Source organism: Conger conger, chromosome 5 (genome assembly GCF_963514075.1).
Source record: "Conger conger chromosome 5, fConCon1.1, whole genome shotgun sequence".
Lineage (NCBI taxonomy): Eukaryota > Metazoa > Chordata > Actinopteri > Anguilliformes > Congridae > Conger > Conger conger.
The window spans coordinates 12,721,444-12,737,886 of NC_083764.1; the positions used below are offsets into that span (position 1 = coordinate 12,721,444).

The 16,443-nt window shown below is 45.5% G+C and overlaps 1 protein-coding gene across 2 annotated transcripts in view; it reads right to left on the bottom strand.

The window, feature by feature from the left end:
• Positions 1–16,443, bottom strand: part of fam184ab (family with sequence similarity 184 member Ab) — a 97,701-nt gene that overhangs the window by 53,151 nt on the left and 28,107 nt on the right. For both annotated transcript variants that reach the window (XM_061242556.1, XM_061242555.1), the window contains exons 2-4: positions 5,451–5,813; positions 4,289–4,780; positions 1,873–2,008 (exon numbers count right to left, since the gene is read on the bottom strand). In XM_061242556.1, the coding sequence (XP_061098540.1) occupies positions 1,873–2,008; positions 4,289–4,780; positions 5,451–5,813 (991 nt within the window). The remainder of the gene's footprint in view (positions 1–1,872; positions 2,009–4,288; positions 4,781–5,450; positions 5,814–16,443) is intronic.

Here is a 16,443-nt window from a genome sequence, read left to right on the forward strand (position 1 = left end):
AGAAGGGTAAGTAGGCTGAGACATTTTGAGACAGGTATTCATGACCATGGAGCTCTCGCACCGTCAGCGCTACACTCAGCTGTGCTGTGAATGGAAATTGTATTCACACAGCAGACAGCAAGATTCAGTGTCCAAGTTCCTGACTCAGTCTCAAAATTCAAAGAACCACTGCCAAATTTGCAGAGCCCTTTTTTTCTATAGCTTAAATACCATCAATGATAGCGGTGCATCGAAATGCAATATGTCAAAATTCATTTCATTTGGACTTTTATATGTTCAAAAAGGTCTGTTAGCTATAAGCTACATGAAAACATTTGCTCATCACATTTAATATCAGAAAAGTTTCAAATTAAGACCAGAAATGAGAACTTTCTCTTTGCAAAATTTGTTTGATAGAAGGGTAGCTAATTTTTCCGGACATAAAGCATTTGATCTCCATAAGACTGTCTCTCTAGTGTTTCAAAGAGGATGGGTCCAATGTTCAAGATCAAATGGAATGATAACTACATACTGTAGTTAAAAACCAGTGATGAAAGAGAATTATAAAAAATATGTGAGGGGACTCCATCAGCTAATTTTCTCAGTTTGAATTCTTTTTTTACCCTCTTACCAGACTGTGCGTCTATGACACACAAGGAAAAAGTAGTGTTTCTGAAACAGCTGGTATTCTTTTTGTTCAGGTGAGTTGATGTGCTGTCTGATTCCTCCAGGGAACATTCCAGAAGCAAGGTGATGAGGTGAGGAAACTTGGCAGATTGCACAGAACTGGGCAAAGCGCTGTGCTCCTGTTGCTAGGCTACTGTGAGGCAATCCATCATAGGCAACCTCCTATCAAAATGGGTGCACAAACTCTCCTTCACTTGATTGGATGGGACGAACACCCCCGTTTTGGAGCACAGGCTATTTAAGTCCGGTCCTGGAGGTGTCAAAAGTTAGGAGGATAGCTAAACGGTTCAATAAGGAGTGCGATTAGCTTAATGATGCGGCTAAGCTGGCAGCCTGATTGCTACCGCTGGATCTCCACCACAGAGATGAGTGTCTAGTGGTGCAAACTGATAGGCTCCCAATTTTGTTATCACTAGCTTTATCAGTATCACGGATATATAGATGTATTGTATTATGTTTATTTTTCTGACACAACTATCTTTTGTAATTTGTATGTCTCCATACAACACCTCTATGCCCCCTGCTGTAAAATCCAGTTGTGGACCAGCTTGAAATCTCCAGCTACCAGCTGTTTCAAAACATAGCTTGAGCTGTTTGTTTCAGCAGCGTCTGCATGCAGGGGATTTAACACACTCTATTCTAAATGCCTCAGCCTGGATCCCCAGGGAGAGGCAAGACCACGAGCCACCGACCAGCCTTTTTCCCAACACTTTGATATGTATGACCATGGACTGCATTTAAACTCTGAACACGCTCAAGCCTTCAGAGATATTCTCAGCACAGACGGCCCAAATGTTCTGAGTTCGTCTCTCCCTTGAGAGAAGTCGTCAGCGTGTTCTTCATCACCCTGCATTTGATTCCAGGGAGAAGGGCTGATGATCCGAAGATGATGAGCAGGAGGAGGGGGTATTCTTACTGGCTTTGAGGAGGAGGAAGGGGGCGTTCTTACTGGCTTTGAGGATGAGGAAGGGGCATTCTTACTGGCTTTGAGGAGGAGGATGGGGCGTTCTTACTGGCTTTGAGCAGTAGGAGGAAGTGTTCTTACTGGCTTTGAGGAGGAGGAAGGGGGCGTTCTTACTGGCTTTGAGGAGGAGGAAGGAGGCGTTCTTACTGGCTTTGAGGAGGAGGAAGGGGTGTTCTTACTGGCTTTGAGGAGGAGGAGAAGCGTTCTTACTGGCTTTGAGCAGTAGGAGGGGGCGTTCTTACTTGCTTTCAGGAGGATCTCGGTGGCCTGCTGCTGCACTCGGTCCCGGGTGGCCTCCAGCTCACACTCCGTCTCCTTCTGGCGAATCTCCATGATCTCGCCGTCCTGCGTAGTCTCCTCCAGCTGCTTGTGCAGCTCCTGTGACGGGGACACGGACACGGACAAGGTCACTGCGCTACCGTCGCCCGTGGCGGGAGTCTCCGCTTCGCAGAGCGACCGGATAACAGGGGCCACTTTCCATGCTTCAGCAGAGACAAAACTCTGACAAACTCCCAAGGAAAATTCTCAACTTTTCCTGTGAGCACAGATGTACCTAGTTATGCAGATACAAAAACCAGGAGGTTTGGAAAAAAAAATAAAGGTCCAAAAGGAGTTCTGAAATAATTACCTGTTTTTTTTTTTTTACGTGGCAGCAAGAACTTGAAGAACTTCAACTCTCATACATAATTTATCAAATAATAGCTATTTTGCGCATTTCATTATATACAGTACATTTCAAGAATAACTTCAATTTCCCTTGTTACTGGGCTTCTGCTGTACGGTGTATCAAACATTTACCGCATGTTAACTCATCAAGATGATTTTGATATTAAATTTGTCATCCTTTCTGTTTCGGTGTCTTTGACGCAGAAGTGAAGGTAGCAGTAGTTCACCGTTATATCCCAGTATATCATACTGAAGAGGTTTTTTTTTTTGAAGATCTGCTGTTAAAGATCTGTTGTGGTGAAACTCTAAACCTGAAATCCTTCAAGCACCCAGCGATCTATATTTTGATGCATTGAAGGCCTAGCAGGATGTCTGGGGATTCATCACAAGCGTTTATGTCACAAGCTTGCAGCCAGCCCTAGTTAATCCTTTCAGTGAGCTTTGGAGGAACATGGCCTAATTATATCCAGTTCTATTAGCCACTGACCACAGCTAAATCATCTTCTGTGTAACTGATCACAATTTCCATAGGAGAGACAGAATAGAATATAATTGGATGTTAATATAAAACCGGAATTTGAGTGGACCGAACCATTTTACGTGGGTCATGGGTCGCTTCTTCACAAAGATGCCACAAGATGGCCTTCAGGAAAGTAAAGGCAAACTAGCCTTTTTGTGTTTGTTTCCCTTTTCTAAATGAAACTTGAAGGTTGCCTGATTTCACAAATCCCCACTGAATGAGCTTACACCCAGAAAACTCTATTCTTCCAACCATATTGGATTGAGGGGCTGCACTAGAGGCGGTCTATTATGAAAGACACAATGGCCAAGCTATCATTTTGAGATCACCTCTCCACTACGGGAAAACATCTTTCTGCCTGGATTGTTTGTGTACCAGACTATTCCAGCAAGAGTTGATTTGCCAGGCACTGCTTTGTGTAGCGCAACTTTGTGCTGTTTTTGATCACTATTGTGCTTATAAATAACTTCTCCATTTCTCAAAATAAACCTAAAGATCCCAAAGGTATGTCAAATGTTATAAGGGTACAGTACATCTGTATTACATTTTCTTTGAAGTTTGTTTTGAAGTTTGCCTTCATACATTTCCCAAAACACATGCGAATGAATGGGTCTGTAACCCCTATTTTTAAGGTGCTAGATATATTTTTATACTGCTAAGCCTATACAATGCTGGATAATAATGCCATTGGTTTTTGATATCACTGAAAAGAGACATGCTTTTTATATTTGCAACAGGTAAATAATATGTACAGTATACGAAACTGCAATCAAAAATTAGAAAGCTGAAAATAATTAGAAGGATTAATTACCATAACATGAATTATACAGTGTTTCCTCAACATCACTCATATTTTCATTCTAATTTAATTATTTCTGCAGATTTCAAAGAGCTGCCAATTTTAGATACCCCAAATTGAGGACAGTCTCAAATGTAAGACACTCTTGCTATTCAAATATAAAAAGGTTTTAAATCCAAATGTGAAATCATTTAGACATGATAACGGTTCCAGAAAAAACAAATGTCCAGTAAGGAAAATAAAAAATATACAATGGAAACTTTGCAAAATCATGAGACAAAAGGTGCTGTGAAGATGAAATTCATTATGATGACAATAATGATCAATTTTATTATTCTTATCATTATCATTAGTATAATAAGTAGTAATGTAATTAGTACTAGTAATAACAGTCAGATTAACCTGAAAGTGTTGCTTTTTTTGGTCACTTTGCATACCTTGAATTATGCTAACAGTGCTCGGCCACTTAGCCAGACCTGGGTCAAATACATTTTCTGTGCTTTACTGATTTTGTCTGCTGGAACCTATGAAATACTCTCAAAAAGTCTAAAGCCTTCCCTCTTATCCTCCTGGCAGGCTCGACTGCACCAGGCAAGAGCAACAGAGCACCAAAACGCATTTGACAAAATGGTAATAGCCCCAGGTCTGCACCCAAGTGCACTCCTCAGCGTACCTTGATGTTGCCCTCTGCAGTGGTGAGTGCGCTCTGCAGTCTGAAGGACTTATCGCGGGTCTCCCGTGCTTCCTCCTGCACCCGCTGGAGCTCAGTCCTCAGCTTGCCCAGGGTCTTCTGCAGGGCGGCCTCCTGGGCCTGGAACTCCTTCCTCAGCTCCGCCTCGGTCTTCTTCCAGGCCAGCAGGTTCTCGGCGGTGAGCTGCTGCGTGCGCTTCATGGCCTCCAGCTCGCGCTCGTAGTAGCCCTGCGCCTTGCTCAACTTGGCCTCGTACTCCTCCACCAGCCGCTTCTTGTCCTGCTTCAGCTCCTCCACCCGCTCCGTCAGGGACTCCACCTCGGCCTTGTGCAGCTGGCCCAGCTTCTCCTGGTCCTTGCTGTAGTTGGCGTTCTGGCTCTGGTGGCTGCGGAGCAGCTCCTGGATCTCCTGGCGGTGGGCGGCCCGGAGCTCCTCCAGGGCCTGCCGCTTCTCCTGCTCGTACTGGGTCTGGACCTAAGATATAAGATAGACATGAGATAAGATATACTTTATTCAACCCTCATGAGGTAATTTGTCCTCTGCATTTGACCCAACCCTAGTTACTTAGGAACAGTGGCCAACCACAGTGCAGCACCCAGGGACCATCTCAGCTGGTGAGTGGAGCATTCTGGCACACAATGGCTGCTGTTGCATCACCCAGTTTGGTGCTGCACATTAGTGGTGGTTGAGAGGAGTATCCCCCTCATGGCTGTAAAGTGGTTTGACTATGGGAAAAGCTCTATATAAATGCATGGAATTATTATGATTAAAACCAAAGCACCCGGAGTAAACCCAAGGAAACACAGGGAAAACATGCAAACTCCACGATGAGAGGAGGGGCAACCTGTAGCCTAGTGGCAACGGTACATGATGGCTGGTGGTTCCGGTGTAGCCATGATAAGATTTGCACAGCTGTTGGGCCCTTGAGCAAGAATTTTTATCACCAGCTAAGAACAAAGATTGAACAAAAAAGCGAATATGAATATTTATGAAAATTTGCCACTTTAGACAGAATTTCTTAAAAGAAAGCTCTCTAAGGCATTGCTCCAGGGGGGGATTGGCCTCTGCTTAGTCAAATCAACTAAGTCGCTTTGGATAAAAGCATCAGCGAAATAACAAATCATTATCGGCATTAGCCGCCCACCTGTCCAAAGGACCGCAGGCGTTCCTCGAAGCCGCGACGCATCTCCTCCACCTCGCGCGACATGGTGACCACGCGCTGCGTGTGCTGGGCCTCGGTGCAGAGCTGCATGTCCTCCACGCGCTGGCGGTACGTCTCGAACTCGGCCAGCGCCTGCCGCTTCATCCGTTCGTGCAGCTCCATGGACTCCTCCAGCGACTGGATGCGGCGCTTCAGGTCCATCTCGTCGCTGATCTTGCTCTTGTACTGCATGATCTTCTCCCGCGTCTCCGACAGGATCTGCTGCACCTCCTCCTCGTGCGCCTCCTTCAGGGTCTGGATGGCCGCCTCATGCTCGTCGTTCTTTGTGTTCAGGGCGTAGATCACCTGGGGGGGGGGGGGGCGGGGGGGAGCGGGAAAAGGGGTTAACTGACGGAAGGCAATCGCGTCTAGTGCCACATCTAGCGCGTATCGTTTATCAAAGACAAGGGCCTGGATTCAACTACATTCACTGTATGTCAAATGAATTGAATGTCAAGTGAACTGAAGTTTACAATTTGTCCTCCCAAAAAATTTTTAAACCCAGCAAACTGTTTCCAACAATTGTTACAGTTAAGGACACGGTATATGGGCAAAAGGCCCATGGTATCTTACATCCTTGTAAATTGCCAACTGTAAATTTCTGAGATAAAACTGCTGCACTGAAATACGTGTCTTGTCATCGGGCAAGAGAGAGGAAGACCTGACTTGATCCAGCTTGGCTTTGCAATTTGGCATTCAGTACTACACCTCTGACTGAAAAATTAAAAAAAGTAGTCACGTGGTTCAGCGACTGAAATCGATGGCCTAGATTGATAATAATTATAATTACCTTAATTTACGAGGATATCACATTAAGATTAAAATATATGTGTTAAGGAAAGAAGACAATCACTTCTAATGATTTGTGAGTCAATGAGTCACTTTCCTTGAGTGATATATTCACTGAGAAGAACACTGAGAGGTTAACTTAATGTGACAATGAATGAAGTCCTTCCTCATCACATACAAATGTACAGCTTAAGTATCATGTATCCTTAATTATCCCCCCGGGTCCACACTGCACAGTGTATACTTTTGAAAGTACTATTGTATGTTGTTTTCCTAACAATATAAACAAAATCAATACTGCATAACAGATTTTATCAATCCTTATTCACTTAAAAAATAAAAAATAAGCAAGTCAAAACTCTTCCCACAACCATCGCAATGTTTAATAGCCATGCAAAAATGATAAAAAAAACATCTGTTACTTTACTGCATCATTCTACAATAATTTGCCAGGTCTTGTTCTTATAATTATTTTTTTGCTGGAGTTGTGATTGTGGCAATATGAGCTGCATCATTTCCCTAAAGCTTTCCATAATGTGCAAATATATGCAATGTTTAATGTGCTGATGCTTTAGCATTATTACATAAATACTCTTATAGGTGTGTGATTCAAGTTAAAAAAAAAAATCAAACCAGACTCAAGCTAATGGATTGGGTCTGGATTCAATCAGGGATAAAAAAAATGCTTTAAAAAGAAAAACTGCTGACATGACACTCTTCAGCAGAATGGCTTTACATTTTGTGATAAATCAAAGTTGTAAAATCTAGCACAGACAATTGTATCTGAATTTCAATACTGTCGCCAAAGACTATTTTATCCAAAACAGTTCAAATTGCCTTAATTGCGTAAAATGAGAATGCAATTACAATACAATGCCATATTGTTGCCAGATAATTAGGATTTCACAGACACTGGCTTCTGATTTAGCACTGATTAGGAACAAGTGTGGAAGCGTCCAATGCCAAAGCAGCAATCTTCAGGACGAAAGAAGCCAAAATGCCGCGGATCTCTTAGTTAGATTACTTTGTGGAAACAGAGCACCTGTCGTGGAGCTGAAGGATGAAGTGATATTTTCAGAGGTTTATCAATCAAAATGGCGTCTTTCCACCGTGTTACCGGGGCTAAACTCCATCCATCTTCACAGAGTCTCGCACTCGACCTCATCGGCGAAGATGCGAGTCGGGCATCGACCCGTGAGGAACTACGCCTACACTGAGAGAGAAAGTGTGACACCAGCCACCTACACACACGGCGCTTTTGCCAAATTCAAAATTGTTGCCAGCAGATGGGATGTGTAGGCCCAATTTTGAAAGGAGGAAATATTTGTAATTGCACTGTTAGCAGCGATATACAGCTAGGCCAGAAATATGTGAGTCTGTTACTCACTGTATTGAAGGCTTACACACTCTATTAAAGGCCCACACACATATCTTTTGTGTTTTTGAGCTTTTTATATCATCATGGAGTCATACTATCATACTGATAAAAGTAAAGCAATTGCAATCTTGGGAGAAGTATGCATATTTTATGGTATTTTTCTGAGCTGCTTCTAAAACAATTTTCCACATATGTTTTTTCATAATTATCGGATGACGTTGCTAAATGTTAACACAGAGAGCTGAGCACAGGGAGGGGGAGGGGGAACTGGGCTCTAGGGGGCAGGGTTAGGTACTTTTGTAACACAGCACCTTTTTGCAAACGTTTTGTGGGCATTTTAGATACTAAAACCAGGAAGAGAACACTGATGTTCTTTTGAAATTTGTATCAATATTCATATTGTTTTTATTCTATGATGTAAGAACTTGTGTACTCATGTAAGAAATGTCGTGTACTTTCAAAACAGATATGTATCTTTTTCCTACAACAGTATGCTATAAATCTCGGCCTACTTGGTAAAAAATCGAATACGTACATTTATCTACTTTTAGGTATTAATTCACCTATTACATTATAACATTATATTCACTTAGCATATGCTATATCCAGAGTGAAAATGATAGTCGCACCCCAAACATGACCCTATCACACAAGAGCTTGCTATCCCACTCCTTTTTAAGACTTTGCCTGCAGAGCTGTCATTCTTTAAACAGACTATTAATACATCTGATGAGCCTGTAAGAACGCAATGCTTTCAGGCTGTGGTCTAATTAAATTGGTGAGAATTTATACTGTGCTGTCGATACAGCGTCAACCTTCCAGGACACATTGGCGATAGACAAAATAGGCGTTCAGTTTCAAAGCTAATGAAATAATGTCAGTGTGTTCTTATTGGTTTCTCCATTCCATTAAGGCAGAATTAACTCAATCTGTTTCTGTCTGTCTGGTAGTCTGCAGTTTGTACAGAGAGAGCCTCCCAAGAGTAATTATTCTGGTTATGTTTCAGATGGAGCACACTGATTCCTCCAACCTGGGAAGGCTGATTGGCATTCAAGCCTGCAGCAGCTCCTGAGACACACACAGCCATGTCTGCAACCTGGCAACCCCAACTGCCCCGTCCCTTTGAGCAACACCAACCAATCACACGACAGTCTGAGAGCCTGACAGCCAATCACTTCACAGCCTAGAATCAAGACACGATAATGAAAGCTTTCTTTTACCTGCTAGAAAATGATTGAATACACCTGACTAATCAGAAACAGTTGAGAAACAAACTGTCCAATTACTTTCGATGTCCTACAGTGGGGGACTATGTGTAAAAATGGATGTGATTCCTACTGCAGTTTAACATCATAGTCATTGTTTAATTTCAAACCCAATATTCTGGAGTACAGAGCGAAAAAGAACAGAAATTATACCACTGTCCAAATACTTACGGACTGCACTGTAGATACTGGCTAATTGTTAAAACGAATAGATAATCGTATAGAAATGTGCGTAATGCACAGTTAAAAGAAAAAGAGAGAGGTCCATCGATTAAGGTTTTGTTTTAATAGGGTTAGAAAGTTTAGCTACTGTATAATGTATCCCACACCCTCTCCACATCCCTCTGCCATTACATCAATCTAATTTCATTCAAGCCACAATCAGGAAAGAGATGAGACAAGTTAATTCCAGGCATCAAGCCTATTAAATGAGGGTAAGGGCACCTTTTCAGTTATAGTCACTTACTCTGTGAATTCCAAACACAACACATTTAATCACCGTACCTTGTCTAGAGGTCATAGTGTATGCCTCCGCTCCCGGCACACTCAGAGATGACGGTAATGACCATTATTTGCAGAAGAGGCTATACGAATAACATATTGTACAGTGCTATACGGCTCTTTGTAAATTGGTCCAGATTAGCTTTGGGCCATGGTAACAGTGACAATGCGGCCACAATCACATTCTGTTCTGTCTGTTCTGTCTCCCATGCAAGATGATAATGAGGGACAGTTATGTCTCATCACCCTCAAAGCAATGGAAGCAATAATGACGCCATTCACCATGCTCTTCTGAGCCAGAAAATAGCCCTTTCTAAAAAACCATTTTCTTAGCACAGGGGCTACTTGAAATGGGCAGAGGGGTATGCCATCATGTCTTGCACCAGTATTACGTGTGTGCTATAGGGGCAGGGGGAGGGCAGGGCAGCCTGTAGCCTAGTGGATAGGATACATGATTGGGACCCGCAGAGTCGGTGGCTCGATCCCCGGTGTAGCCACAATAAGAACCGCACAGCTGTTGGGCCCTTGAGCAAGGCCCTTAACCCACATTGCTCCAGGGGGATTGTCTCCTGCTTAGTCTAACCAACTGTAAATTGCTTGGGATAAAAGCACCAGCTAATGTAATTTCATGGTGGAGTGGTAACTAATATCTGGTTTGATTCCGCATAAATTAAAATGCATAGCTGAAATTGAGCCAAAAAAAAAATGTAATGGTGATTTGCAGCTGATGAATATGCATTAAGTGTGGTAATGGATTTTAATGAAGTCGAGAGATATCGCTAATTAGAGTAATTATATGCACAGGATCCACCAAATTGCAAGGTGCACCATAATCCATGAGGTAATTAACACAGATAAAGACGTGGGCTGTGTAAACTCAGGTCTGTCTCCCAGATGAAAATTCATCTTCCTCCGAACTAGTCTCTGTCTCTACCTACTCATCACAGCACTATATTTTCCCATGGCTCGAATGTGAATCATTTTTGAGAGCCTGATTTTCAGCTACAGTACATCCCGCTAGCGCTACACTAATTTCCTTTACCATTGGTGTGGTTTTCCCCCAGCACACAGTACAGCGGCATGTCATCGAGAATCATGTCCATGGCGTTCAGTGGTGTGAACTGAGCGCTCTTCTACAGAATGTGCTAACCAAATAGCATTGTAAATGTGTGCGTAGATGTGTGTGTGTGAGTGAGTGTGGTCGTGAGGCACTCAATTTAAGGAATGGGCGGATGTTTGACAGCTTCATTACTGTAGCATGATGTATATTTTCCTCAACGTACGGTGCCAAGTCATCTGTACTATTTGTTTACCGGTCACGGTCCACAGGAGGAAGGGGTTTTCCTGGGATCAGCGTGGTATGGTTCAGAGGCATTGCTGTGTTAAAGCGCAATTACCAATGAGCAAATATTACTTTGTTTACGATGAACAATCATAATCGCAGCCTGAGTGAACCTCCAGCTGCCAGCTGAACGCTAAGGTCAGAGGAGCCGATGTCCGAAGCGATTCTAATCAGGTAAACACAGAGCCAGGAGAACTTACTCGCTCTGGACATGATGCCCACGACAAATCACGCCTGAGTCAGTTTCACTGGCTGCTCCCTCACTGCTCCCTCCCAGCAAGAATTGCTTAAAAATTTAGCTGGTCAAGCTGGTCATTAGCTGGTCATTAGCTGGTCTAGCTGGGTACAAACTGGTCATGAAGCTGGTCTAGCTGGGTATGAGTTGGTCAACCAGCTACCGGCTGTTTCAAAGCCTAGCTTGAGCTATTTTTTTCAGCAGGGCCCCCTCTAGAGTGCCCAAACTGGGGAAACCCCAACATAAAATTCAGCAATGGATTGCCAGCTTCCATTACTGAAATGCAATTATCACTTCAGATGTCAGCAGATTCATAAGACAGTAAAGCTATATGATATGTAGTACTAGTTTTCAGTAAAGCCTCCTGTTAAATTTATTAAAAGCAGCCAACAAAATGGCCCGTGTATATCTGCAGTACAAAGTGGTCCCAGGTGAAATATATTTCAGATTCTTCCCTGGACACTGCACTTCCTGCTCTCTGTGTGTGCCTGGAATTTCTACACTGATGCTACTGAAATGTCAGCGTTTCATTGGTGTCACAATATGCTTGTCAAAAACCCGATGACCCAAAGTGCATGGCCTTCAGTCCAACTCCAAAATAACTCAGCAGAGTTATATTTGCGCCCTGGGCACTTAGGATCACAGGAAGAAGGAAGAATGGAGAGTCCATTTATAAGGTGCTCTGCTGACCCACAATTCCCTGCGGGTGTTTGCAGCTACGTGAATATGCAGCTAAATCACCGTGGCAGTTTTCAACATAGCAGCTGTGGCAGCCAACCAGAGCAAAGAGCTAGGTCATGTGATGGGAAGGTAATCTCAAAACCTCCAGAGTGGCAGGCCAATATTGCAGATTTTATGTCAATGAAATAGCCCTATAGAGTGCACTTTAGGAGCCATAAACACCCAGGGAGACTGTAAAGCTCTGCATGTATGCCTTTTTTAAAGCACAACGCCGTGGTTGTGTGTGTACGCACTGTGTGTGTGCACAAGGCCCTGTGAGGACAAACTCCTATCCGGCGGAGAGGGAGAAAGCCGGTTGTTTTCCCCCTCTCTCCTACCCCCCCCCCCCCTCCCCGAACCCCCAGCTTAGCGGGAACCGAGGAGGGAGAGACGCTGGAGCGAAAGTGTGGAAGGCACTGATTGGCCAGCGGGGGAGTGTCTGGAGCAATACGGGGACGCTGCGGTGTTTTCGCTCCTGTTGTCTGGAGACCCACAGCGACGGCGTACAGACGTAAATAAGAGGTTTAGGAAGACGCGGAACCGCCGGATGTGCCCTGCTGGAGGATGAACCGGTAAGCCTTGCGTACGGTCGGGGGGCGGGGGGGCAGAGCTGACAGCTCACCCTCAACGTGCGGCAGACCCGGCCTGAGAAAGCAGGATAGGTCAGCCGGCGAGGGGCGAACAGGCTGCACCTCATTAGCACCATGCATCGACGGCGCTGAACTTCAACAGAGCCAAGGTCGACGCACGTTGTGATTATAGACAGCCGAACAAATGACTCCTACCCTCCCCCAACTCTTCTGCCTTGCCGAAGTGAAGTGCTCATCACTGCCCTATACAGACCTGTGAGAAAATCCATCAGACGCATGCCGCAGGCTGGCAAGAACCTAGAAACAAAAGCGACGTTCAGTGCGGTGAAGCAACACGTGTCACCGGTGATAGTGGACACCAGTGTACCACAGATCACCATCACATGCCTATTTGAACAAGGATAATAATCAAAACTGACCCCAGAAGCCAAAAGCTTGTAGCTTGTTCCCTTGTTTGCTCAGTGATATGAACACAGTTGAGTGATGTAGTGCGATCCCGTTACACAGTCTACACAGAAAAGCCATTATACACTCAAGCCTTCTTGGCCAGGCTTTCTGTTGCCCCGTTACAGTCCCTCTGCATTCCACACGAACGCGGCCACAGCAGTCCCCGCACGGCACCCGACCTCGCCCACGGTGATAATTCTCTGAAAGAGAGGCCCTCTGGTCCGCATTCCTGAGATACGACCTGCAACTTCCGAGCCAAAGTGCGTCCGACTCCCCCCTACGGGCTGTGGCAGCTAAGGTCATAGAACAATTCGGGGGCCAGAACCACCATGGTCACCATCCATCTGCTGTCAGGAGACAGCAAGAGTCTCCGAGGCCTGCTGGCTTGCTGATTTGAGTGACCCCACACCACCCCGCCAGCCCCGCTCCCATCTCTAGAGCATGCTGGGGGCTGTAGGCTGAGCAGCAGGAGGCTGTTTGGACAGCTGAATTTTGGCAAGGCTCATATTTGCTTACACACTGTGGACACAGAGCGCCCCCCCCCCCCCCCCGCACTTGGCTGTGCGGGCTCGTTGTGAGTCTGGGCACGCATTGAGGGGGGGGGGGGCTCAGTCAGGGGGGGTCAGGGGGCGAGGGAGGATCAATCCCGCCGTGCTTCGTCAGCAGGTCGCTCACGGCGGAGTACTTCACACCGCCGGCTGGATCTCGGGCCTGTCACCGCAGGACAGGCGCGTGTCACACCAAAGCTCTTTAAACGGACGTGAGGAGCGCGGGGCGACACCCCTGCAGGGTTTCCGGCGCTCCCGCGGTCCGCTCCTCCGCGGTGCCGCCAGGAGACCCGCTGCTCTGCATCGATCCCCGCCTGATCTCTCACACCAAACATTTGCTTGCTCTAAATCCAGCATGTGCACTACGGGGAGGGAGCGATTTATCAATATTCATTCATGTTTCTTTTCTTTGTAGTCCTGATATCTCCAAGAGGCTCTCACGGTAGTCTCTCCATACAGATTTCAGCTTCTAAATGCAAAATATTTGTGTCAATCAATAGGTATGGGGTGAAATATTCCAAAAACGTTAGGCTACTACCTAGCATCAAGTTGAACTAATGTGCACAAAAAGAGATCGAGTGTATCTGCAGAAATAATGCATGGATTCACTGGCGAAATACGCATTCGGCTCCAACTCAGCCCCTGAGTCCAGGGGAATGGACAGAGTTTCACTTCTGAAAGAAGCGAGGATCACTTCTGGAGCACGGACTACTGTGAAACCCATCCCCAGGAGGAGCCTCAAAGGACAAGAAAGAACAATAAAATGTCACTTTTAGACATCCTCGGCATCCGCGGCACGCGGTTTGACTTCCTGCGCCTTAAAATGAGCCCCCGGACAAAAGACACTTATCGTCACTCCGCGACAGTCTGCGAGAGGGAAGAGAACAGGAGTGTGAGTTTGAGCGGCTTTTAAGAAAGAGCCATGAACTAAGTAGGTCAGCCCTCCACTGGCAGGTCTTAATCAGCACGAGGAGAGGCATTGTCTGGCACAGTAGCATCCATCCCAGTCGCACCTATGCCTGTAATTATTCGGTACAATAGCTCAAAGAGTGTTCCAGCGTCGGGAGAGGGGAGGTTCGGAAAAAGAAAACGCTCCGGGGACAGTTAATTGTGAGAACCGTGGCATAAGATGCGGCGCTAATTAAATATCGACTCTATCCTTGAGCGGCATATCAATTGTGTAGGACACACTCATTTGAAAAGGCTGATTTGGGAAAGAAAAATACCCCCAATATCTCATTTTGGGGGAGTGAACTGAAAGTCAGTATTGCTTTATATGCCAGTCGCGCTGTGGTGAATTATTTTTTTATTTGGCAGGGGTGTAGGAGTGGGTGGAATTTGGGTCTCATCATCTTCACATTTCCCTCCGTCTCACAGCATATAAACACTTCCCCCAGTGTTGATTACTCCAGCATACAACCAACCTTCTTGGAAATTGCACTCAATCTAGCCAAGAGCTACAACACTGCATGCTAAACAATCCCTCCACCCTGCATTGGTGAGCACCTAAAATCTAGGTCCACAAAGCAAAAAAGTCCTCCTCCAGTACTCTGTTACAGTCACCCGGATTTGCAAATTATCACACATGACACCTCAGCCAGGAGGTAGAACTCATCAGCGAGTTCATAGGTGGACGGTACGCATGGCGGGACTTTTACTTTCTGACCTCTGGCCTTTCCACCTCTGGATCGCAGCTCCAATTGGGCAAACTGGGTTGAAGCGTGGCAGCGTGCTGCATCAGGAAACATGTCCCGGTTTCTCCAGCCGCGGTGGTTCTGACCTTCCAGCGGCAAGAGCACAAAATAAACGCCTGAGAGGTTCAAATTCCCTGCATTCCTATGCGCTGAGGCCTGGCGACGGAGGTGGAGGAGAACGCGCGGCGGAGCGGAGGAGCTCCGGGAGGAGACCCGGGTCAAGGCGAAATCATCGCTTCTGTTCCGCAGGGGAGGTGCAGCCCCCCGGGCGACGTGTTCATGTTGAAGCGGGCCTGCGGACAGACACTCACCTTCACATTGCTCTAAAAGGCTTTTCAATCACACTGTCAAACAATTGTGCAAGCGCTGGACCGTCTCCTAGCAACCGCCGCCAACGGAAACATTCGGTTGAACCCTATTTGAATGCATGTTTCAGGCTCCTGGTCAGAGTTCAGTTGCAGAACCGAATGAATGGCGAGTTCGTCGGGTTTTGGCTGACGAGATGGCTCTAAGGTCAGTCGCATACTTTTTTTCCCATAGTCCATCATGCTAGGCTTTTTGGGCGCTGCTGAATTGCGAGCGCAGCGTTTTGTTCTGTCTTTCAAAGGAAAAGATTTTTCAGCACATCAACCGCAATGGTGAACATATTTTATTGAATAAAATGTGCTCGCAAATTAATGTTCCCGATGACCTTCACGAAATGAAGGCCAACTCGCATAACTCCGATTATATAATAAGTCTGATTTTTTGGCTCTTTGGAATACACATCCACATCTTTCACTTCAAAACGTACTGTATTGAACCATATGGGGACATGGCTCAGGCAGTAAGAGCAGTTGTCTGGCAGTCGGAGGGTTGCCGGTTCGATCCCCTGCCTGGGCTGTGTCAAAGTGTCCCTGAGCAAGACACCTAACCCCCAAATGCTCCTGTCGAGCTGGTCGGTCCCTTGCATGGCAGCCAATTGGCATTGGTGTGTGAGTGTGTGTATGAATGGGTGAATAAGAAGTGTCAATTGTACAGTGCTTTGGATAAAGGCGCTATATAAATGCCAACCATTTACCATATGCTGCATATCCAATGTGTTTAGACCAACCCTACAACAAAGCAGCTCCCCCTCAAACTATAATGGGATTCTATACACTCACTGAGCACATTATTAGAAACACCTGTACACCTACGTATTCATGCGATCGTCTAATCAGTCAATTGTCTGGCAGCAGTGCAATGCATACAATCATGCAGATACGGGTCAGGAGCTTCAGTTAATGTTCACATCAACTATTTTTCACATCAAATATTTTGATCTAAGTGACCGTGGAATGATTGTTGGTACCAGACAAGGTGGCTTAAGTATCTCAGAAACTGCTGATCTCCTGAGATTTCAGAGGAGAATGGCCAGAATGGTCAAAGCCGACAGGAAGGTGACA